General features: G+C 42.8%; 1 protein-coding gene across 1 annotated transcript in view; it reads left to right on the forward strand.

Moving 5' to 3' along the window:
- Positions 1-4338: 4338 nt before the first annotated feature.
- LOC134643879 (visinin-like protein 1) overlaps positions 4339-23909 on the forward strand; it is a 48044-nt gene continuing 28473 nt past the window's right edge. Inside the window, exons 1-2 of the mRNA XM_063496533.2 lie at positions 4339-4629; positions 13197-13363. Coding sequence (XP_063352603.1) covers positions 13202-13363 — 162 coding nt within the window. The 5' untranslated portion in view covers positions 4339-4629; positions 13197-13201. The remainder of the gene's footprint in view (positions 4630-13196; positions 13364-23909) is intronic.

Genomic DNA, 23909 nt, shown 5'->3' on the forward strand with positions numbered 1-23909 from the left:
ACTGCATCGCTTGTTGAAGAAAAACTGAAGGCTGAAAATTCAGCTTTATTTTCAGCTTTGTCTTGGCAATCAGAGACACAACTAAGCTTGTGTTCTTGTCCATCTTCGCTTCCCAAGGGCAATGTGCTCCACTCTGTCCATTCATCAGCGCCATCACCAGATGACAGTTGAGTCACGTCTGCTTTTTGGTCATTTTGCCGCTGAACATAATCCTCAGATTGCACCAGTGTTGCTGAGTTTTCAGGCCCATCAGTTTTCATTTCGTCTCCAACTTCTGTCATGGAAATATCAGCACTGAATGGTTGGTCAGACAAACGCTCGAGCTTGCTTCTTTGTTCAGTTTCAGTGAGCTTTAATTCACTGTCCCATTCATGTGCTTCACCCTCGCTGCATTCAGCCTTGCAATCACAAGTAAGTAGTTCAGTTGTGTTATCCTTGTGCTGTTCATTCTGCAGTAGCGGTTTTTCCTCCAACTCCACTGTCCTCTTTAGGTTCATATATTCATTCATTTCCAATTCTTTCACAAAACAGAAGATTTCTTTGCTTTCTTTTATCACAGCTGTCATGTCCACGCTGTCAATTTCTCTCCGTGAATGTTCGACTTCCGACGTCTCCAGGTGGTCAAGCCTGACAGAAAAACAGCTGGAGCGACTCTGCTCTTTGAACTCATGTCCCATGGAACCGTGGCTTCCTTGTATTGCGTGATCCCCAGGAGGGAGAGGCTTTGTAGGGCTCCTGCTGAACCTGGATTTCCATTGACAGTCACATTCAATGAAAGTCTTGTGTGTTTCATTGGTGGTGACGGAAGAAGACTGTAGTCCTGCCTGACAGAAGTCATCGTTTGCACCTTCCTGATGCCATGTCCTGCTTTCATTATTAAAGCACTCTGTCCGGTCGGGACATGAAACCTTTTCTGATGTCCTCATGTGGGAATGGAGTGGAAGAGGCATTTCCATCTTGTCGACTTCTACTGATGGAGATAATTTGGGACCTGCAGCGCTTGCTGAGTTACAGCAGTTTTCTTCAGCTTCCCTGTCAGTTTCACTACAGATCGCAGGGTCAATTACATGGAAAGGGCCTTCATCATTATCTCCTTCAGCTGGCTCTTGACTGAGTCTAGCCGGCAACGTAGTCACTGTTGTGTGATCAGCTGTTTCACTCTGAGCTTTGGCTATTATCTTGCAAGCACCATCCGCTCTTTTTTCGCCACAGAGGTCATCAACATCGAGATTCGCGCTCTCATTTGCAGGATTTCTTTCTAACATCACATCATGAGAAAGAATTGATCTTTCACCGCATACAGCAGCAAAAAGGATGAGGGCTTTCTTATTAACTTGGCCTTCTGTTTTCCCATCACAGACAGAAACGTTTTCCTTCTCACAGAACTGTAATCCTGAATCATTTGTTTCCTTTTTCCCAACTTCTACCAAGTTCCCAGAGGGCTCTTCTACAGGGTCTGAACAGAGTGGTTTAGAATCTGCATAATCACTGGAAGATCTCTTACTCTCACTCTCTTCCTTAGTGAAAACAATATACTCATTAAACTCAGGTTCAGTCCTCTTCTGAGTCGTCTCTACAACTTCAGCAAATTGGCTCCTTGTGCTACAGTAACCTACGTCACAGACTGATTCTTTATTAGTACAATTAGGCTGACATCTGACCTCTTCATTTCTCGTCTGCATTTCGTTGACATTTTTTTGTACCTGTCTCCCATATTTTTCATTTCCAGTGGAAGGACTGCAACCACCAGGGGTTTGATCTTTAAGGGATGTCCCTGGTAGCCTGCCATCAGAATGACTGGATGTGTTAGTACTGGCTATGGTGGCAGACTCTCCTAATGAACCATCTGTATCATCTGACTGGTAAAAGCTGAGTTTGTCTGTTTCAGTAACTGGAAGCTGCTCCTCTTTCCCCAGGAGTAGGTAGCTCTCAGTGGGAATAAAACACACTTTAGATGATTCCACGTGTGTACTCTTATTGTATGAAGTCACCTCAGTATTAGGACTGACGTCAGACTTAGTGTCTTGTGGTCGCTCCTGAGATTTCTCATCTTCCAAACATTCAAATGTGCTAATCAGGCCCTCGGTTTTATGCAGGGTACTTGCTGATGATGGGGAATGATTTGTTTTCCTAAATGTCAAAAGCTCTGGAAAGTCGAACCTGCTTAACCCACTGTGGTCATTCATCACTCTACACTCAGGTCTGGATCGTTTTGGGGAGGGTGGTGACGTGAGCTCCCTCTCTGTTTGTGAGATGTCATCATCTTGTGGGATTTTCATGTTCTCATCGAATTATAAAACCTAAAAAAAAAAGCCCACCACAGTGTGAGCTCTGCATCTGGAAGCTACACAGCTCAAATCCGAGTGTTACTCGTCAAATAAGCAATCATGTCCAGAATGTTGCTAATACAAAACTTACTGTTGGCAAATAACATTTTTAGGAAGAAAAAACACGGTCCAGAGGCTGGATTACAAAGGCATCATTATAACAATGCTGGTAAACAATGAGCTACTGCATCATGTACCACAGTGCACATTTCATTACACAGCAGCACATGCAGCATCTCACCTTATGACTCCAATCACATGGAAGTAATCCCTCAACAATCCTTTAAAGAAACAAAAGATAATATTGTGTTATTCTAGTATCAAGTACTGATGTGGTTTCTGACCATACCACTGACATTTACACACTATACACTTCAGTACCAGTACTTTGTATACAATGAGCATGATAAGCCTCTTTCTTATAAGATATTTAGACTGATCAAATAACATATTAACGAGTTTTACTAGCATCTTTTACATCAGCTCCCACAGCATTCAACTGAGCCATGACCCTATAACCTAAAACTGAAACAGCTGAGTGGAAGTCAGTCAGCATTCATTTTATGATTTGTGCTTCTAACATGTCAAACTGCTGCCATTACCCACACAAAAGACAGAAGGAAGAATTTCAGGACAACAGGGTGCCTGGCATATCCTGTCACACATAAATACTGTAACGGTCTACTACATGATATATACACTATATGGAGATTATTGGGTCACATCCCTTAACATTTGAATTCATGTGTTTTCAGTCCCATTGAAACAGGTGTATAAAACCAAGCACATAACCGTGCAATCTGCCTTTATAAACATTTTTTAAAGAATGGATCGTCCTAAAGAGCTCAATGATTTCAGGTATGCTACTGTAATAGAATATCATCATTGCAACAAGCCAGTTTGTGAAATTTCTGCCCACCTAGATATTCCAATCAACTGATCAACTGTGAGTAGAATTAATCCAAACTCAAAGCATTTAGACACCACAGCAGTTCAGCCACAAATGGCACACCAGGTAAACTTAGAGCAGGGCTGCTGAGGTGTATAGTGTGTCAAGGTCACTAAAGCTCTGCTGACACAATTTTCTGTAAAGCTCCATTAACATCAGCACAAAACTATGCACCGGGAGCTTCATGACGCTGCTGTAGGTGTAGCTTGTAGCTGGCTTAGTAAAACAACCACAAAAGAAATTCTCCAAAGACAGAAAACAGGTGTAGATGTTAATGACCACTGTGTGAACAACGATCAAAAAACTAAAAAATGCCATGAGACTGCTCACCACACCATGAAATATTTCATTATTGTACCCATGCTACTATAAGTAGCTAGCAAAGGTAAAAAGAGCTAGCTGTTAGCCTTCATTTAGCCTTTACTTTCTAGCCATTGCAACAGAACTAACAGTTCATACAAAGTGCCTGCCTCTTCAGAGATCCCTAAATTACTCTTTAAAGTCACTTGTAATAGTGTAACTTGGTTTTTGTATGTTAGGTATAACTGCTTTATAGAGGTAATATTTACAAGTGAAGCTAGCTGGCTTCTCACTAGCTTTGTTCGTTATATTGGTATAATAATGAAAGAAAACAGACTGCGACTTTGTTTTACACTGTAAGCTATAATGATCACTTACTCTCTAGATGCTGTAAGTTAAGTTTTTTGCCCCACGTTTGTTACCTTCTGAAGGAAAGCTTTTTCACCAGGCTGCTGTATTTACAATCGCTGGCTAACTGATGTCCCACATTTGGCGCGAAACTAACAGGGCTGATTAATATGACGTAACTAAGGGTTTAGCTAACATAAACTCAACACCATCAATATTAGCTTCTGCTCTTTAACACAGCCGCTCATTGAAATGTGTATTTCTGACACTGGAAGGCAAAGAAAGGTTTGTATTACTTTACAAAATAATATTGGGGACACAAACACTGGTGTTTGCTCCTCGCTGCCTTTATTGTCTGTATCGGTGATCCACAGCCACAGGCTGGCAGCGGGAGCGAGGCAGACGCACACTGCGCGCTCTCTCAGTATCTGTCTCCTCCTCTCAGCACATCAGCAGCAGTTTGTGTTGCGCAGCATCATCCTACGGACCTGCACAGCTTCCTCTCTGTAAAAGCCCGACTTCTCCCCAGCATTAAACTAAAATTAAATAAATCTAACAACCCAAAAGGCGCCGCTAATCTTCAGCTCGACAGAAGAGCATTTCTTGCTGTTTCCCGTACTCGCAGGTGTTTTCTTTCTTTTTTCTTTTGGACCACTCCAGACACCAGACCGGACTCCACACTCGTTGACTCCACACTCTCGCAAGGTAGGATGAAGGCTTTGCGTAAAATCTTGACAGATGCATGAAAATCTAATTATTATTGTACTGCTCGGCATCATCTCAATTTATATTTATTTATATTTATATCAGCATGATGCAACTCAGTGCGTCATCCTTTCGGTATTATAAGGCTAATGTATCGATGTATTGTGGTTGAAGTCCATTTTAATAAGGACACACAGACACAAATATATATATATATCAGTACAGCCTTCTGATCATATCGCATTAGATAAACATGGTTGTTTCTTACCTGGGTTTACTCTTGCTGCTTACGCACACACAGGTTACACACACACACACACACACACACACACACACACACACACACACACACACACACACAGACACACAAGGCTTGTGGATTTAACAACAAAAGTGAGGAGAGCGAGGAGGCTGTTCTGTGTAACAGTGGGGACTGTGTGAAATTTGACGATTTGTACTTGTGACTTGCGTGGGGTGGGCTGCTATGACATGGCACCGTGTGGTGTGATGTGCTGTAGTTTGTCACTGGTGCTGATGTTGCGCAAGGGTGTGTGTGTGTGTGTGTGTGTGTGCAAGAAGAAGACGGGGGTGTGGTGTGTGTCCTTAACCCCAATCACCCTCAGTGGGAAGCGCCTGGTTGTTGTTTTTTTCTTTTGCAAATCAATCTTGCATGACCACATCCACCAGCCCCATCCAATCATTGTTGCACCCCCCCCCCCCCACCTCTTCTACAGACACACATTAATCTCTCCTGTAATATTTGCCCAAATTAAAGCCTCAGATTGCTTTGTTCCTATCCTTGCTCGTCTTAGCCCGGACTCTGCCCGCCTCTCAAGGTCATCCCCTGTTGGCAAATGATGGTAAAGGGATAGTGTTATGTAACAACCCACAGCCTGGCTCTGGAGCAGGTCTGTTGTGTCAGACCATACCTGTGTGCTGATGTGTAATTACATGATGTGTAATTACTATCTGTTGAACCCTCAGTGGACTGTGAGACAAAGGGCTATGACTCAGGTTTGGAGTCAGCATGGCGCTCGGCTCTGCATCGCACTGCAGAGTGACCCCTCATCCCAGACTCAGCCCCACTCAACTCTCTTGCTAAAACAAACCACTGGCTGATGATGCACTAGCTGCCCCCCTTGTCCCTTTGTAGATGTGATTAACTGCCTCAATACATTACAATGCATATAATTAATTGCCATCAGGCGTATTTTTTTTGGTGGGGGGGGTTGTACACCTTAAGTCTCCAGTCACCTCCCTGATTGCTTTCCTTGCCTTTATCCCATTTCTTGCAGTGCGCCTTCTCTCTGGTGTTGGAGACAGTGTAACAAAGTAAGAATGGAAACGAGTTTAGTCATTATTGCATTTGTTAGCCGAGAGGCGACGTTCATGTAAAAAGATACTTTTGATTCCATTTCTCATTTTATTGCAATTCAGTAAACATCAACAACAGGGGGAAGGTGACAGGGAGTTACCGGGCTCGTAGGCAGCTCGCAAGAATGACAGTCAGTGGAACAGCAATATTTTCAGATACACAGACCATGTGGGTTGCTTTGATACAGCCGATAAATCCGTCACTCAAATCATTCGCTGCAGACATAAATGAAAGGTCTCAGAAAAAAACGCTTTTAAAAAATGTGTAGGTTGAATAGGTTTTGAAATTGTGCCACGTGCCATGTTGCCTCGCGCGTCACTTTAAAGGTTGTGCAGGTTTTATATGAAGCGAGATGGGGTGGGAGGTATCAAGATGATGACTTGTCATTTTTACTCCTCGAGAAAGGATATAATTGCATTCTCTTATATAAACACGATATTCATTTATAAGTCCAACTGAGGGTGTAACAGTGTGTGTGTGCGTGCTCGGTGTGTGACATGCAGTTTTATTCAGCACACCCGAGAAGGCATCGACATATTTGCCTTGCCAGAAGAAAATAATCTAAAAAGCTGCTGGCAATGAAAATATATCAATTATATTTATGAGATCTATGTGTTAACTCAAACTACACATGGAGTTAATGCTGTAAATGGTCTTACTGCACCAGCAGAATCCACGACTTCTTTACTCACAGCATATGCATCGGTCAGCCGGCCACCGTGTTAAACTGTGAGCACCAAGCTTGCCTGGTGACAGTTCCTATAAAGGATGTCTCCTGTCCCCAGTGTTGTTAAAGCTGAACATCGTCCTGCTGACTTTAAAGTCCGTCAGCCTTTTTTCTGATGTTACACAACATTTAAGTGTCTTAACTCTTTCAGTAAAAATTACAGTCATTTACTTCCAGAAACTCAAGAGCCGCACCACGAAGCTGAAACCATGAATTTTGCGTACCCTCCCCTCCTAAAGGCTCAGCTATAGCACCGTGTGGCAGAACAGCTCACATAGTGCTGTAAAGCTGGATCCTAGCAGCACGCTGGCACACACTGCAGATGCAGATTCAGCCCTTGCTCAATGACTGGTGAGAGCAACACTTGCATTGTGATGCGACGCTATTGTTAAACAGGTTTTGAATGTTTTAGAGGAGAATTACCATTAAGTAGCGCAGAAGATGTTTGTGTCTTTTATCAAAAGTGCATTCAGTCCCTGGAGGTTTTCACGGGTAGCGTGCGCTGCCGCAGCACTGCATATGCTGCTGCTTGCTCTTACTGTGCTCAGGGTGCCTTGAGATGTTCCTCAAATGTTTATGAGCTCCATTATCTTTGGGATGCAAAGTGCACTACAATTCATTCTCAATCAGCGAGCATCTGTGACAGACTTGCGCTCCTAAACACATAAGTAATGCCTCCGTACATGCACACGTGCTTTATAAATACAAATGCATCTACTTTGTCTCTCTGTCACACAGTCACTTACTCACATATGCAGTGACATAACAGTAAGTGAGACCGTCTTCTGCTCACATCTCTTCCAGGACACGGCGGCCTCCTGCTGCAGCTGCTGCCTTCTGCACACAGGCTCCTCAGTTTCACTGCAAGACTGAGCCCATTACAGGGAAACGCTCATTTACAGTCAATGTTTCACATCAAGCCTGTGGTACTTACCTTAAAGGGACGCTCGTTTCTACATATTTTTACTCTTGGACTAAAAATTGCTTTGTATAATTCACAGTTCCGAATATTTATTTATGCGCCTCATAAACAGAACGCTTGAACAGCAGGTGGGAGGGGCTTGTTTCCTTAGAATGGCCATATTAGCGATATCTGCTCTCAGTGACATCATACAGAGCCGAGCGTAGAAGGATATTATCTTCAATATGAGCCAAATGTCTGAGCACTTGTACATACGCCAACGTCGTTATTTTAAACTTTTTTAAACGTTCAGTATGAGCACTCATCATTGTAAAGTATATATACTGTATATATTACAGTAAACGTGGCAACAAAGGAGCAGCTAAGACTGAGTTACACACGTTAAACTTTTTTTGTTATTTTTATTTGTTAATCTTTAAAAGCTGGAGTGTCGTCATATTTTGGTCCATCGTGTCAGAAATCTTTATTTTAAGGAGCCGGGTCAGTCAGCCATGTGCTGATGTTTTCTTTTTCTATTTTTTCTCTTTTTTCTCATTTGTAATTAAAAACACATTTTCACAAAGGAGCCTTATTTCATAATATAGCAGCGCCTTAGCTGTATAGCTGATTCACTTCTGTTGAATAATTGCAATTGCTGCCAAAAATCTTAGAAAGCCAGTTCAGTAGATTCTCACAGTGGAAGGATCACAGGCTGAGTTATGAATGAGGAAACTGTACAGCTTCCTCTTCTTTACAGAACGAGCTAAAAGCATTTAGGATGCCCAGCAGGTCACAGTAACACAGGCGTGCTTTTCTGCGCTCTTCAAAAGCTACTGTTTGAAGGATGCAAGGTTTTTTTTTTTAACTGAACATTTTTGAGTGTTCAGGTTGTGTAATCTGTGTTATAACTACAAGCCAAGTACGTCTGCATTTACAGGTCATGGCTTTAAAGGGCCAGCTGGTGTAATCAATGAGATGTTATTCTGCTGTAGCTTTATGTCCCAAAGTGTCTAAGCTCAGGTAATGACTAGCTTCAGTAATATCCACTGTATCTGAGTGGTCTGGTTAATTTGTTGGTTTGAATGAATGAAGATGATTAAAACAAATTATGAACACACTGATGACACGCAGCAGTCCTGACACAGCTCCTCCCTCTGTGTTGTTTTTATTCAGTGAGTAGCACACACAATAGTGTTGGGATGCGTCCAGTGTACTGCATCTGTTGCATCTGTTGGGCTGCTGTGATATCAGGGTTTTTCCGGAGTTTTTGGCTCCCTGAAAAGCCAGATCCAAAGTAAAATTGAAAACATTCAACAAAATCTTTAGTACATTTTCTAAAAGCAGTTTTTCTGTTTGTTTGTTTTTCTTTGAACAGTTTGGCTCATTTGAGCTTCATTTCTTTTTCTTTTATGAGGCAGCGGACTTATTTGAGTGGATCTGTGTTCGTGTGTGTGTGGCTTAGAGTCTGACTGATATCAGGTGATTGATCTGTTTTTCTGTCAGACACACAGAACATAAACGTTTCCCTAACATTTATGATCTGTAGTTATTTTTTTCTTTATAGCCAAAGATGGGCAGTAACATGTTATAAGTAACACGTTGTGTATCATGTTTTTAAAAAGTAACTAAGGAATAAAGTAACTAATTAGTTTTGAAAATAAGTAATCATTAAAGTAATAGGATTATTTTCTTGGAGAAGTAATCACTAATTAGTAACTAACTACTATTTTCAGGTAAACTGACCAACTGTTTATAGCTAACTGTTATATTTGTGACGTTCAGAATGAGGAAGTTGCAGAGTGCCCCCTGCTGGACAAACTGTGCAACGTCAACACCTAATATGGTTGAAGGGTGTTTCTCCTTTCTCTTCTTTACTGTTTAATTTTCATTTATCGACCGTTATATATTCTGACACTGATGAGTGATCAGCAAACAGGTATTATCAGCAGCCTGTTGTTAATATTGGCCTGCTGATAAATCAGTCAGGCTCTAGTACAACTAAACTGAGTGCTGTAGGAGTACTGGACTCGCGAAAGTCGTTAAGTGTAAATTACTCTACACGATGAGCACTTGTTATCTTAGCACAAAGATCAGGCATTGCAGGCCAACCCACAGTGTTAATGTTAAATTGGTGTATTTACTGTAGAATAATTTCACTATGTGTGCACAGACACTCGGGTTCGTTCACAGCTTGCTGTTAAACATCATATATTACACAGTAAACATGCCGAATACATAGATAGTGTAACGCTGTGTCCACAGCAGCAGTTTACTTGTTGTGCGTCACATTGAAGCTAACGGTTGGTCATGAGCAGAGATTCCAAGCTCGAAAGCAGCATCCTGCAATTTCATCCCCGGTCCTTCCCTCAGAGTTGGGAAAAGTTTGCATTACATCCTCACCGTGACTGTCGTTGTCTTTCTACGGTCTCTTACTGAGCTTTAGGGAAAAGCTCAGACATTCTCCATCTGTATTCTCCTCTCTCTTCGTTCCTCTCTGCTTCCATCTTTGTCCCAGTTTTGGCTGGATTCCCACCCCCACCTCCCATCAGGTATAAAACCTAATGGCTCTGTGTCACACTGTTTCTCTGATTTAATTAGATTTTTGTTCACTGTTATCAAAATTTCATATTTTCAGTACAGTCTGTGTCATAGTGCACCTGCAGCACTTTAATTCATTATGAGTTAATGTATTTGTTGAAATTTCCATGTAGCTTGCAGACAATGTGGCATCACACTTAGTCATTGCATAACTCAAATTTCCGTTTGGTATGTTATTAATCCAAACCGTCGCTGTGAACTCGGGTCATGCTGAGCCGAGCTGGAAAAAACCTTTTGAAATTGGCTTTCAGGACAAAGTATATTTATCTCCCGTAGACAAACGATTCCCAGATTTTGGTGCAGGGAGTGTCTGAGCTGTTGAAAAGTCAGCTTCATAAGGTCTTCATGAACTTTTCATTTTTCCCCATTTGCTAAGAATAACTTTTCTGATCTGATGTGTCACTCTTTCCACTGTTCAAGTTCTCCATCAACAATCCTGCAGATGACTAGATTAGATCAAGCAACTGAGATGTCCACACGCACACACACACACACAAACACACACACACACAGACACACACCATCCGTATCATTTCACGATGTTCTAAAATAGCCTGACCTGTGGTTTAGGGCTCATAAAAAAGAAATGCACTGCTCTTCATCATAGTGAAAGAATACAAACCTATTTTAAACCTCTAGGAAGACGTTTGAGTGAAATGGAAGTCCTTTGGTGATAACTAGATGGGACTGAAACTCTTTCATGTTTGTGACCATATTAACCAAAATGTTATCACTTTAAAATGCCATAAAAATGCATTTTTGGTCTTTGCATTTTTCTCCTTATTATATTTTCCCATTACGATACAATGTCACGTATGGCTGCAGGTAACATTGCACGCTTCAGATCGCTGCTTATGTATTTGTTTTTTCATTTGGGGATTCAGATGTAAATACTCTTGGGGAGCTGACATCTCTCTGACTCACAGCTGTTATGCTTCATTTCACCTCCTCGCTGCCGACCTAGCACCTTTCGTAGCTCTTTATTGACTTTTCTTTTGTGAACAGTACTGCTTCATGAAATGAAGGTCTTGCTCTGCTGCTGCTGCCCTCTCTTCTGTTCAGCGAGTGAGCAGCAGGGCTTCAAAAACCTGCAGTGGCTGTCAAACATCGGGGCGGGCCCCACTGCTGTGGAAAAGATCCACCGTATAACCTGGCAGCTAGTTAGCGAGTGCTTGCGGATATGTCAGCGTCTTCCATATAAACTTGTCTTCTAGCAGCCAAAGAAGATTTTTGGATCTGCAACAAGCAAAAACAGGCAACCACTCTGGAAAAGTGTGGAAATACACATTTTTCCCCAGTGACCAGAGGTTGGCAGGGTGTTGCCAACCAGTCACTAGGCTTTTGTGACTGAGGCTTAAGTTGCATGGTTATGAATAAACAAAAGAGAGTTATCAGATGCCACTGAGTTTTAGTAGCATCTAATTAGATAAAAAATTGTGGGGTGTGCAGGAGTAAGTTTGGCTTGCAAGATAAAGCGTGAGACCTGCAACTTTCTCTCAGTGCTCATTGTACCTGTAAATGCAGCCAAAATCCCAGTACAGCCAGTGTCTCTGCTGTCTGTGGATGGTGATTGTTGTCAGATGATCTCGGCACACCTACCTCTTATTTGACATAGAAGAAGGGACTGATCGCTTTGGAAAGTTGCCCGGGTGCTGTCGCTCACATTTAAAGCAGAATGACCACCGGAGTATAACAGCGGGTGCACTGTGACAAAATCAGGTCCAATAGATGATCAATAAGCAAACTTGGCAACTGTAAAGGCGTTGTTAATTTAATAACTTCTCACAGTGCACGGCTGCTGTTTGGCAGACGTGAGAGGATCTTTAAGAGCCTCACAGGGACATTTTTATAAACCGGTCCCTGCGCTGCCTCTGCCACACAGTAACAATGTAACCCTGCCAATACAATCAGAGCAAAACAATCATCTTTCTAAAGTTTGAGCTCTTTTTATTTTCTCCACATATTGAAGCCTCGACACGCCAAGGAAGGTGCTCACGCAGAGACATCACATACTGTTGCTGCCTCACGTCCTCCCTGGTTTTTTTGAGCTGAAGAGATCTAATAAAACATCTCAGGAGAGAGCGAGAGCGGAAATGTTCCAAAACTCGAAACCATCTTTTTCACATTAGGATAATTATGAGTTGGTTAATGCGCTAATCAAGGCCATAAAGTGGCAGCATCAGCATCACGCAGATGCAGGCAGCTCGATGGAGGAGAGGCAGCTGGGTGGCAGACGGAGAAATTAAGGGACTTTAAATCAAAACATACTTGAGTGTTTCAGTGGGTCACAGTCACAGTGGGTTAACTACTTTAGGATCCTAACATGTCATTGGGACCCTTTCCAAAAGCCAGAGATTCATTTTTAGGATTTTAGGATGGGATTCTCTCTGTTTAGGAGGAACTAAAGGCCAGAACAGGAAATGTGGTTAAAGGTTTAATTGGAAGGAATAAGATTTTAATGTAACGTGGTCTTAAAAATAATTAAAAGAAGGACAGGCCAGGCACACCCTACGTAAAAAAGCTTTTATATGTTATTTCCCTAGACTGGTAGTCCGCACACATTGTAGTCGTCTAGGATAATTTTCTTATTTATGCCAAAGCTGGGCTAACCTTCTTTAATGAATTTAATTCAGAATCTCTGATGAATTTCAATGGTTGAGTTTTCCTTTAAAAGCAAAGTAAACAAAAGTGGGCCAAGCAGCTGCTCAAAGGCAGCGAGTCTGACAAACTGACCCTGTTATTATCCAAGAGGTACAAACAGCATTTCACTCCATTTGTTTTCAAGCTTATTTTTAGACGCAGCTCTGGTGTGCGTTTCCTTTGGACTTCTCAGCTTCCCGCTCCGATGAATCGCTCTCCAGACTTTTACTGCAGATTCACACAAGGAGACGTTCTTCTTTGTGCTCTGTATTAATTTAAAGATGCTGTGTGCCCCCTCCACCTTTTTTGTGCTTTGCTTGTCACAGGAAAAATGGGGAAACAGAACAGCAAGCTGACCCCTGAAGTGATGGAGGATCTGGTGAAGAACACGGAGTTTAACGAGCACGAGCTGAAGCAGTGGTACAAGGGATTCCTGAAGGACTGTCCCAGCGGCCGGCTCAACCTGGAGGAGTTCCAGCAGCTCTACGTCAAGGTGAGGCTCCACTGGCTCACTTTCATTTTGATGGACTGCACACGTGTTATGTGCTACTACAGGGCACACTGACTCTCCTGTAGCTCAGCGAGCATGCGTTCACAGAGCAGTAGCTGTTTGGTGTGGCTGCTAACAGTGAGGGTTAGGCAGATTACAGTAGAGGGACGTGACGCTGTGTGAACTGGATGAGAATAAACAGGCAGCAGCACAGTTTGCTTCAGAGAGTGACGCTCGACTCGCTGTGTGAAGTAAAGCCAACGATTTCAGCCAACAGGCTTAATCGTCTTAAAACATCTGAAATATTTAACACATATTTTCACCTATGAATGCTGCGATTACACTTCGGTTGCAGTACACTCGAGGGTTAATGACATAAACCAGTTATGAAACTGCTATTTCTAATCAAGCCAACGACACCACAAAGCTTTTGGTTAACATTTGCAGGTGAGAGGAAACAACAGAAACGGGAGGATCCGTGCGGATGCAGTAACTTCTAAATACCCTCAGCTGTTGTTTCCACAAGTCAGAGACAGCTAAAGCCAAACTGGATTTAAGAAATGGGAGAGTTGGGAAACGCTAGATGCTCTCCTGCTTGGGAGTAAACCATCCGCTGTCTCCTCTGAGACCAGTTCACTGAGCTCGGGAGTGGAGTTCCCCCACAAAGACCAGTAATAAACCAAAGACCAGTAAATACACTTTGTTTTTGTGTTTTTGTCAGTCGAGGCGAAACGGACCTGGATAAAAAAAACTCTACATCATGAAGTTACAGTTGTTTGAATATGTTGGACCATAAACAGCTGATGACAGAAGCAGCGCTCTCAAACGCTCCTCCTCTCAGCCGCCGTGGCCCCGCCCACTCTCACCGCCTCACCTCTGTGAACTCTGCGTCTTCATATTGATGCACATTTTGTTTCGCCATGTTTTCCTCCGCGGTCACGTTAAGTTCGGGTTCAAGTTGAAAATCAGAACACGGTCCAACCGTATGCTGTCGCGTCGTGGTACGGGAGGGTTGTATCATATTTATAACCGGTAAAAAACAAGCAAACAAACTATTTAAGTGTCATATACAAGCAAACAATAAGCTCGTGTGCTGTTTTTAGCATTTTCATACATCTCAGGGTAGTTTTGAAACTGAAGGAACAAGCTGTGATGAAAAATGCTCCATAAAGCTACATGAACCTGCAGAGTTTACTTAGTATGCTGAGCCCTTATGCCAACACATATTTATTACATACAGCTGGAGCTTACTGGGCACTTACTCAGACCATGCAGGTCTCATCCAGCCCAGTTTAACCAGTCCAGTTAATGAGTAATTCTATCTGATGGGAACCTTAAAACATAGAACTCCCCAAAAAGTTTATTTTTGTGTTCTTGAGCTGAAGACGCGCTTTGTAGTGAATGCAGCAGCAGGAACATCTGGAGACCAGAAGCAGTATGAAGCTATTATAAAGCTGGAGTTCACTGAGTGAATCTAATCAGCATCATCAGCTTCAATCTAAATAGATGTGTGCTACCCTTGATGTAACCTAACATGATGTCCACCACAGATGCTCTGCACCAGCACAGTACATTACTGTAAACTCCACCACAGTGCTGCAGGCTAATCTCTTTAGCTGCACACACTCCCCAGTTTTTTCCGGCAATCTTTGGATAACAAAACGTTAATATACTTCAGTTTACACAGCAGGATGTTTCCCGCTATGAGAAAGCATTACGTCAGCAGCACATCTTTTCAAAAGCCTCAAAAATGAGGGCTTTACACACAAGCTTTACGTTTCCAGTCTAACAAATGTCACCGAGCAGTCCTTACCTTTAAATATCACCTCCGTCTTTTTCTTTTATCTCGCACTCTTTTCTCTCCCCGGGAAATAGCAGCTGGACCTGCAGCTAGCAGACACACTGTGCCACAAACTATACACGTATGTATGTTTGCTGATATTTGTGGTACCGCAACCGAAACTTATAGACATCTGCATCAAGAACGCTGTTCTGGATCATCCCGGCTCACTTCGACCCCTCAGCGTGGCTCCATAGACGATGCATAGATTATGTGTTTTTTCTCTTTTTCATCTCTTTGCGTCCGATAAGCACCAGCGACGCGTGGATGGTCTTCTGTGTAACAAGCCTGTTTTTGAAAACTCAGGGGAGTGAACCGTAAAAAGCATAAATACTCAAGAATAGAACAGATACATGAAAATTCTACTGAAGTACAGAGTAATTGTACATCTTCACCTCAGCCAGAAGTCGCAGTCATTAGTTGGAGATAAAGTATCGGAATTTTATTAGCGGGACCACCCCTCCAAACGCTCCTTCCAGCTCTCATCTATACATGTTCCCCCCCAGTTCTACAAGCTGTTTGTTCTCGTTTTCGTGCCCCACCCTCCCTCCCACTTCTATTTAGCACATGGGGCTCTGCTGGGCCAGGAGCCGCCGCAGTCCCCTTTGAGGCGTTCCCCAAACCGCAGCTCAGTTCATACCTTTAGCTACTAAAACGCTGTCAAACCTAAAATGAGGACGTGAGCCCAGCGAGTGAATTTCGATTTAAGCTGATGATGCTCTTTAGTATCACTTGCCAAATTCCACCTTTATACGAGCTCTACGCTTGTAGCCATCATAGCTCGTGTAACAGTAGCTAATATGTTTTGGCTTAATCCACAAAGATCAGGCGTGCTGATCACCGCCTTTCCACAGAGAAAACAAATCTACGGGAGCAGACATCCGTCTGGGAGGAGCTTCTCTGAGGTGAAATATTTTTCCTTGCTGCTATGGTAGCGGTGTGGATTTTCAGGTTTCCCCAAAGACTAAATCGGACTTTGAGCCCTGTGCTCACCTCTGAAATGACCAAAGTTTCCTGTCACAGGCTGGATTTTCTAAAGATTGAAAGCTGAGTCTAATGCCTTCCCAGATCAGCCTTATCATCCACCAATCCCAGCTTTGAATACAGTAAAGATGACCGGGTCCCTTTGTTTCAGTTTAGCAGAGATTTTGCATGCGAGCAGGTTTGCAGTATAATGACAGTAAAACTACCAGCAGTCAGTGAAGTAAGTAGGGTAGGGTGATATTGTGGCATCAGTGTTAGTCATTAAAGATGTGTTAATTTTAAAACCACTATAATGTGTACTTAGTGAGTTTTCCCACAGTTGGTGTGAGCAGGGCTGATTGGAGGCTCACTTGAGTGTACTCTGAATCGCCACAAGAACCACTGAGGCAAATTACGCTGCCATTAAAAACCCTTCTGGGTTTGAGCCGGCATGCTGCCACGTTCCATTCGCCTCTTTTGTATCTGGGCAGAAAACCATCGGAGAGGCTGATATCACAGATGATTATCTTCTAATGCTAATATGTATCCCACCGTATCGCATTACCTCTGACCGAGCAGTGCGAATTTATCCCATGGTTTCTTCATTTAGTCTTACAAAACAAGGATGTACACATTCAATGATGATCCAAGAGTTAAAAAACAAACTGCAATAAAATAGCAAAAAGTGGCTAAAAATATCGACTTTAACAATTATTCTCTATTAGCAGGAGTGCTGCTACTGACACCGCTAAGAGAAAAAGGAACTGATCCAGCAGATCTAAACTAGTCCACTTTTATTTATTCACACGTGTGGCAGATCATAAGCAGTCCCATCAGCTCCCAGCACCCTGTGAGAGGAGCAACCGCTTCTGAAACGCACAGCCCTAAAACACTGAGTACATGAAAGTGCAGCAGAGTGCTTCCGTACTATCTTGCTGTTACATCAGGCTTATCTCAGCATCTCGCGTCCTCGTTCGCTGCGTGTTTTAACTTTAGGAGTTCTCATGGAAGAAAGCACTCTGAGCCAGAGTAAGAAGAGGCATTAATCTTTCATCAGGAGTGCCAGGAAATGCTTCTTAACCTGAGGGAGTTACCGTTATGTAAGACACGCCTTGCCAGTGAGGTCATCGGCGCACTTCCTCTAAATGCCGTCGGAAGTCATGCATCAGCTGAGACCAGCTGTTATAAAGAAAAGAAAAACTGAGAAAGAAAACATTGGAAATGAGTGAAGGTATTCTTGGAGAAAAGAACCCGAACAAAGAACGTCTGTCAGGGCCAGAAATGACATTTTCCTTTTGGATCAGTTGTTCCATTAAAGTCTCCTGAAAGGCACCGAAAATCTTTTAAAAATGACGGCGCAGAAATAACCCGGGCTCCTGATGGACGGAAACAGGCACAAAAGAAACCCACGGAAAAAGAAAAAAGCCTCTTTACCTCTCAGTGCGACGCACACAGGAACAGTTTGCAGTCGTGCAAAAGGGGCAACGTGGGCCCATTTAAAGGGTCCTGCAGGCTTTGGGGGTAAAATGCTATTATTATTATTACTGCATCCTATTGTGTTTCCAGGCAACAGAGTATCAGCGGTACGGCTTTATTTAAATCCAGAGGGCTGATAAGTGTGGAAAAACAGGGCCGCACATTAACAGGACAGATTGTTCCTGGGTGGCTCGTGGTGGGTGGGAGTGCTGGGGTGGGGGGTCATATGTTTAGCAGGAGGGAGGCGGGACAGCATGTTTGCGTTGGCTGAAAGCGAGAAGCAGAGAGGGGCAGAGATGAGAAAAGTATAAGCAAGCGAAAGGAAGCTCGCGTGCATTATTTATTAGTCATTAGGCCTCGTTGGAGTCGAGCAGCGATAGGAAACGTTCGAGTCGTGCTTCCTACGTTTACAAGCAGGAGACATCCTGCCCGTCCCCACACGGGCCTGCGACAGCCGTCCACAAGCCCTCCCTGTCAGGGTGCTAAACACGGTGTTACCTCCACAGCCTGGAGTTAATGCACTGTTTTGGTTGGACACACACACACACACACACACACACACACACACACACACGTGCTTTGTCTCTCACTCTTGTAGGAGGATGCAGGCACTGCGATAGAGCGCAGGTGCAGAGTGTCAGCTGGAAATAACAGTGTCTGTATCTGAGGGCACACGTGTGACGAGTCAGTATTTCTCTGTACATGTTAACGGTGTGATTGCTCCCTCTGCTTATTAGATTTGATTGGAGCTGGAGGGTTATGAACGAGCTGCGTTATCATTAGAGAACATCTCATTAAATGTGCTGAATTATGCTTCTTTGAAGCCATCGCTTTTATAAGTTTTAAAGATAGGAAATCACATTGAGTCACGTTTAGATTTTACATTGTAAAATTGGATGAAATGTCCAAATGATAATGGCACAATGCAAATGTGCATTAGTATGGTAAATGGGATGGAATTTATCCATTTAAATGCAGTTTATATGAAGAGTGAATGAAGTGAAGTCAGAGTTATTCAGAAAACACCCACTATGTTAATCCACAAATCAACTGCTTGTGGGTTAAATAATAGGGAACCTTCTTCTGATTGGCTGACAGAAAGTTTGAACCACAGGTGGTGACTAAGCTTCTATTTGGCTGAAATGACCGTATTAGGGTTATCCTCTCTGTGTGATGTCATACAGAGCCAACAGTATGGAGGACTGTCTAACACAAAGCATTTAGATTGTGGCTCACAGGGATTACGCTGCATTCAGTATAAGCATCCAGCACTGTAACAATATACATGACAGAAAACAGGGAAGACCATCATATGTTCTCTTATATCCACATATTTGATCTTTCTTATAAATGGTACTCGCTCGGATGCTGTGAAACTGAAGCGGAACAGAGGCTGGTTGTCTAATGTATGTAAAAGTTAGTTTTAGCTGTAAGGAAACTAGGGCTGGGCGATATATCGAGTTTTTAAATATATCGATATATTTTTATACGAGATATGAGATGTGACAATATCGTTTATATCGATATAGTCTATGTTACGTTCAGTGTTGGGTGTAATGCGTTACTAAGTAACGCGTTACTGTAATTAAATTACTTTTCCACTAAAAAAGTAGAGTAACTAATTACTGTTCATTTTTAGGTATTTTAATTACAGTTACTTACAATGTACTTGCGTTACATTGTAAAATAATTAAACTCGCTGAATATCATTATTTAATTTCATTCATTTATCTTCTAAAGGTAAAAATAAACTCTGCCGCTTTAACATCGCTGTAGTGCAGCTGCACGTCATTTCGCGCCAGTTTGCTGCATAGTCGTATTCTAAAGCGGAAGATGTCGGACTCGGCTGAAGCGTGTGGCTGTTTTATGACATGGACATATTCCCGTCTCTTCACTTTACTGAAACAAGCAGACAAGAATATTACAGTAATATGTAAGCTATGTGCTGGGGAGAAAAAGCTATCGGCTGCTGTTAATAGCGCGAGTAATCTACTGAAGCGCCTGACACAGAGCATAGACGAACACTTCTGAGTGATTCTTGTTCATCATCCATGGATAACACCGCGGCAACTCCTGCTAAGCAGGCAAACGTGATTTTACTTCAGCAGCACAGAAAGCGTCTGAAGGTGAGCTTAAAATATGACTGCAGGCTACATTGTGGAAGAGATGCTACCGCTGCGTACTGTAGAGTCTCCGTCTTTAAAAACAATTATTTATTATTTAAAGAGTTTAATTTCTATTGTTTGTCCACTCAAGATTTAAAGGGATTTTAAGAAGTATTTAGTTTAATTACTTATTTAGTAATTAAGTTACTTTTCTGACACAGTAATTAGATAAGTATTTTAAATACAATATTGACTAGGTAATTACTAATTAGTAATTAGTAATTAATTACTTTTTTAAAGTAACTTACCCAACACTGGTTACGTTATAACTATACGTGGAGCCGCTAGTTTGCCTCTCTTTTGTCCACTTTTGTCTCTACGCTGCGTTACTCCGCCTCGCCTCTCCTTCACTGAACACAGCTCCCCCTCCCCCATCGCTTCACCTGCAGCTATCAAAGAGGAGCTGCTCGGTAAAAAGAAAACATTTGGAGATTACTATTTTAGGGCTGTCAGCGTGACATTAACGCCATAACTGCATTAACGGGGAAAATCTCTGTTAACGAGTTACCGCAGATCGCCCCGTGCGTGGGGCTGGACAGCGTTAACGAGCTAACCGGGCTAACGCGTCGACGCCTAAAATCCTTTCATTTTCTCAAAAATCAACAGTGTGCCTTATGTATGAATTCTGGTTGTGCTTACTGACCGCGAACCGCTTTTATGTGGTACACAGCGCTCAGCAATCTGTCAAAAATGCCTTAGTACGACTTTGGTAAGCTACGACGCTGCACCGCTTGATGGATTGTTGGAGCATTACGGCTACCGAGGAGCCTCGCGGAGTGATACGTACTCTGCTTCAATGTAATATTACTGTATTGTGTGCGTATAAGGACCATAAATGGCACCTGTAAGAGACACGGTTACGAAGCGGACTTCAAACTCCAGGCTGTCAGTCACACAGTAGAACTTTTGGGAACAGAGCTGCTGTGAAATCTGTCTGTTATTATGCTCAGCGTCTGTTAGTTTACATTTTGACTGCACAATTGTGAGTGTTTTGTTATGCACAAAACAACATTGTTTTCTTTTATTTATGGAGAATTATTATTTAACAAATGCTGATAATTTATTTCTGAGTAATTTTTTCTTGTACATCTGCGCTGTATGTTAATAAAAGTGCCTGTGTGAGATTTGCACTGTTAAAAAAAAATCCTAGAAAAACAGTAATATTCCGTCAGCTGGGGCGCCAAAATAACACCATCAAATAACAGAAAATAACTTTCTCATAAAAATACAGTTATTTTCAGTAATGACAATACAGTCTGTTGCCCTAATTTTACATGGGATTTTGCCTTTTTCAAGTGCTTTTAAACATTAAATTAGGAACATTTTAATGTGATTAAACAATGAAATTACCTATAAACAAGGTCAATGAATGTGGCAATATGACTAATAATACTGAAATATACAGTTAACAGTTGGTTTAAATAATAATGGATTGCATGCTCTGGGGCAGACTGACAGAGGCGAGGCTGCCATATTGCACCATCGGCCCCTCTGGTCATCACCAGCAGGTGAAGAGTCTTGACCACGGACACAACGACCGAGAGTGTCCGAGCCGGGGCTCGAACCGGCAACCTTCTGATCACAAGGTGAACTGCCAACTCTTGAGCCACGATCGCCCTAAATAGCAATAATAGTAATAATTATTTGATGTTCAAAAAGTTTATAAGAATCATTTCATATATTTTTCCATAGCATTACATTTGAATTTAACAGTTCAATCTTTCAAATAACGGACACATATTTGTGAAATCATGATACATTTGTGAATGTATTTTAACAATCTAAATATGCATATGTACAGACAGATACATTTAAAAAACAAGAAGATTATGTTTTATTACATTAGTGATTTTACGTTAATTTACATTTGAAATGTGAAATCAGTCTGTTTATGTAAATTTAATGATATTCTAGAAGAACAGAACAAAACTGTAAAATACACAGTAAAATACTTTTATATTAGGACTTTTTCTTACAGTGTGGGACACAGCTTTGACTAAGAACTCTTTTTTTGTTCTTACTTAATGGCTTTAAAAAATATCAATATATTTATCGTATATCGCCATCCAGCTAAAGAATAGGGAGATATGAATTTTGGGTCATATCGCCCAGTCCTAAAGGAAAAGTTTACCCAACAACGTCCAGCCATTGGAGGCCAGTGTAAAGGGAACTATAGGAAAGAGCATTTTTATAATGTGAGTCATTGCCTTAGTAAACACATTCTGTCAGCTGTTCATTTCAATCAACATGATGTTTAGTTTGTCCCAGTTGCAGCCAAGCAGGACATAAAGCAGAGTGTGTGTCTGAGTAACAAAGAGCCGGAGATCATTCCTTTTTTTTTTTTTTTTTTTTTTTTTTTTTTTTTTTTTAAACCTGTCCCGTTTGGTTCTTTTGCCATCAGAATTATTGTCTAAAGGCGAAGAAAGATGCCCAACGGATTTACTTTACCAAATGGACCATCCCAGCCTTGCCGTAATGGTCCATTTGATTCAACTTTTTATTGTTTATTTTATTTTCACTTGCTGAATACGGGACAGACTTGACTGGAGGAGAGAATGTGGAGAAAGAAAGAGGGAAAGAAAAAAACCTGAGAAGAGGGACGGGGAAAAAGGGCAAAAAACAAAAACCAACAGAATAAGCAGACAAAAAATACATATATCGATCACCTGGATCACCTGTTGAGAAAGAAAAAAGAAAGCAAGCAGAAGAAAACGAGAGTAATAAACAAGATCACAATGATATATGAGAATATGACAGTAAATACTAAATATTAAACATTATTGTGCAGCACGTGAGATCGACAGCGCACAGTGTGCTTTGAGGTAGGAGCCAAAAAGGGTGTAATTTGTGTGTGTGATCACCCGTGTGTACACCTGTGAGCATGAACGCGCTTGTTTTTAAAAGGTTCCTTCATGTAATGATCTGCTAGAGGGTGTGGGGGGCCACTGCCCCGACCTCCAGGGCATGAAGCAGGTATGGAGGAGATCAAGACTCCAGACATCCAGAGGCCCCCAGAACACAAGAGACCAAGGAAGACCAACAGAGGGGCAGCCGCGCCACTATCCCAGAAAGAGCTAAGGAGAGTCCCAGATGAGGGGTCACTCAGCAGCCGCGGAGCAGAAGCCAGGGGGGGTTGCAGTGACGTGCCCGTGAGCTCCGCCGGCAGCCAGCTGTGCCTGAGTGGCCGAGCCCCGGGCCGTGAGGCCGAGGGCACCCCATCCCCAAGGTGGCCCGAGCGAGCCCCAGGCTCCAGGCCCCAATAAGCAGCCGCCAAGGAGTGAGCCGGTGGGTACCCGGGCGCCCACCCCCGGAGACAGAGAACCACCAACGCACCGATGTCTGAGGGCGTCCGCCACCGGCAGGGGAAGTGGTGGGGGGAGATGGGCCTCCAAACCTTGGAGGGCCTGAGATGTCCTCAGAGAGGTGGCGTCTGATACCCAACCTGACATATAGACACAGACAAACAGGCACACACAGATACAAACATCTATTCCCACCCTCATGCTCTCATATACAATTGCTCAACACTCACCCAACGTGGAGACAGACATAGAGAGACGCTGTACACACAATCACACTCCCCAAGCGTACTCTAAGCCCCGAGTCTAGGTACCCTTGCCCCTGGAGGGGGAAACTGCACCCAGACTCAGGTGGTGTAACCCTTTTCCCTGCGGTGGGGAGAAGCAGACCGCCCCGACTCCGCAGCAGCAGGGAGGCCCCATACACCAGACCCCAGTCGGACGGCCAACTCCTCCTCCTAGCCCCCCTGCTCCAGCAGGCCGCAGAGAACGGGGGTGTAGGAAGACTCCAAACCTCCCTCCACCCGCTCATATGTACTGTTGATGTATGTGTGTTCTAAGGTGCATTTAAAACCCAGGAGGGCATGGAGCCACCTGCCAGAGCAGCAGGTAAGCATATAGCCCCTCCTGCTAGCCCTCAATGTCTACATGTATTTAAAATTGAGAGGTGGGCAACGACGCCAGGGGTGAGGTGTACACCCTGATGGTAGTTTGGAATCCGTGTAGCGTGCCCACCTCCAAGATCCTATATGTATGTGTAATGAGAGTGTGAGTAATGTGAATGTCTAAGTTGTGGGATAAAATTG

This window comes from Pelmatolapia mariae, linkage group LG15, assembly GCF_036321145.2.
Source record: "Pelmatolapia mariae isolate MD_Pm_ZW linkage group LG15, Pm_UMD_F_2, whole genome shotgun sequence".
Lineage (NCBI taxonomy): Eukaryota > Metazoa > Chordata > Actinopteri > Cichliformes > Cichlidae > Pelmatolapia > Pelmatolapia mariae.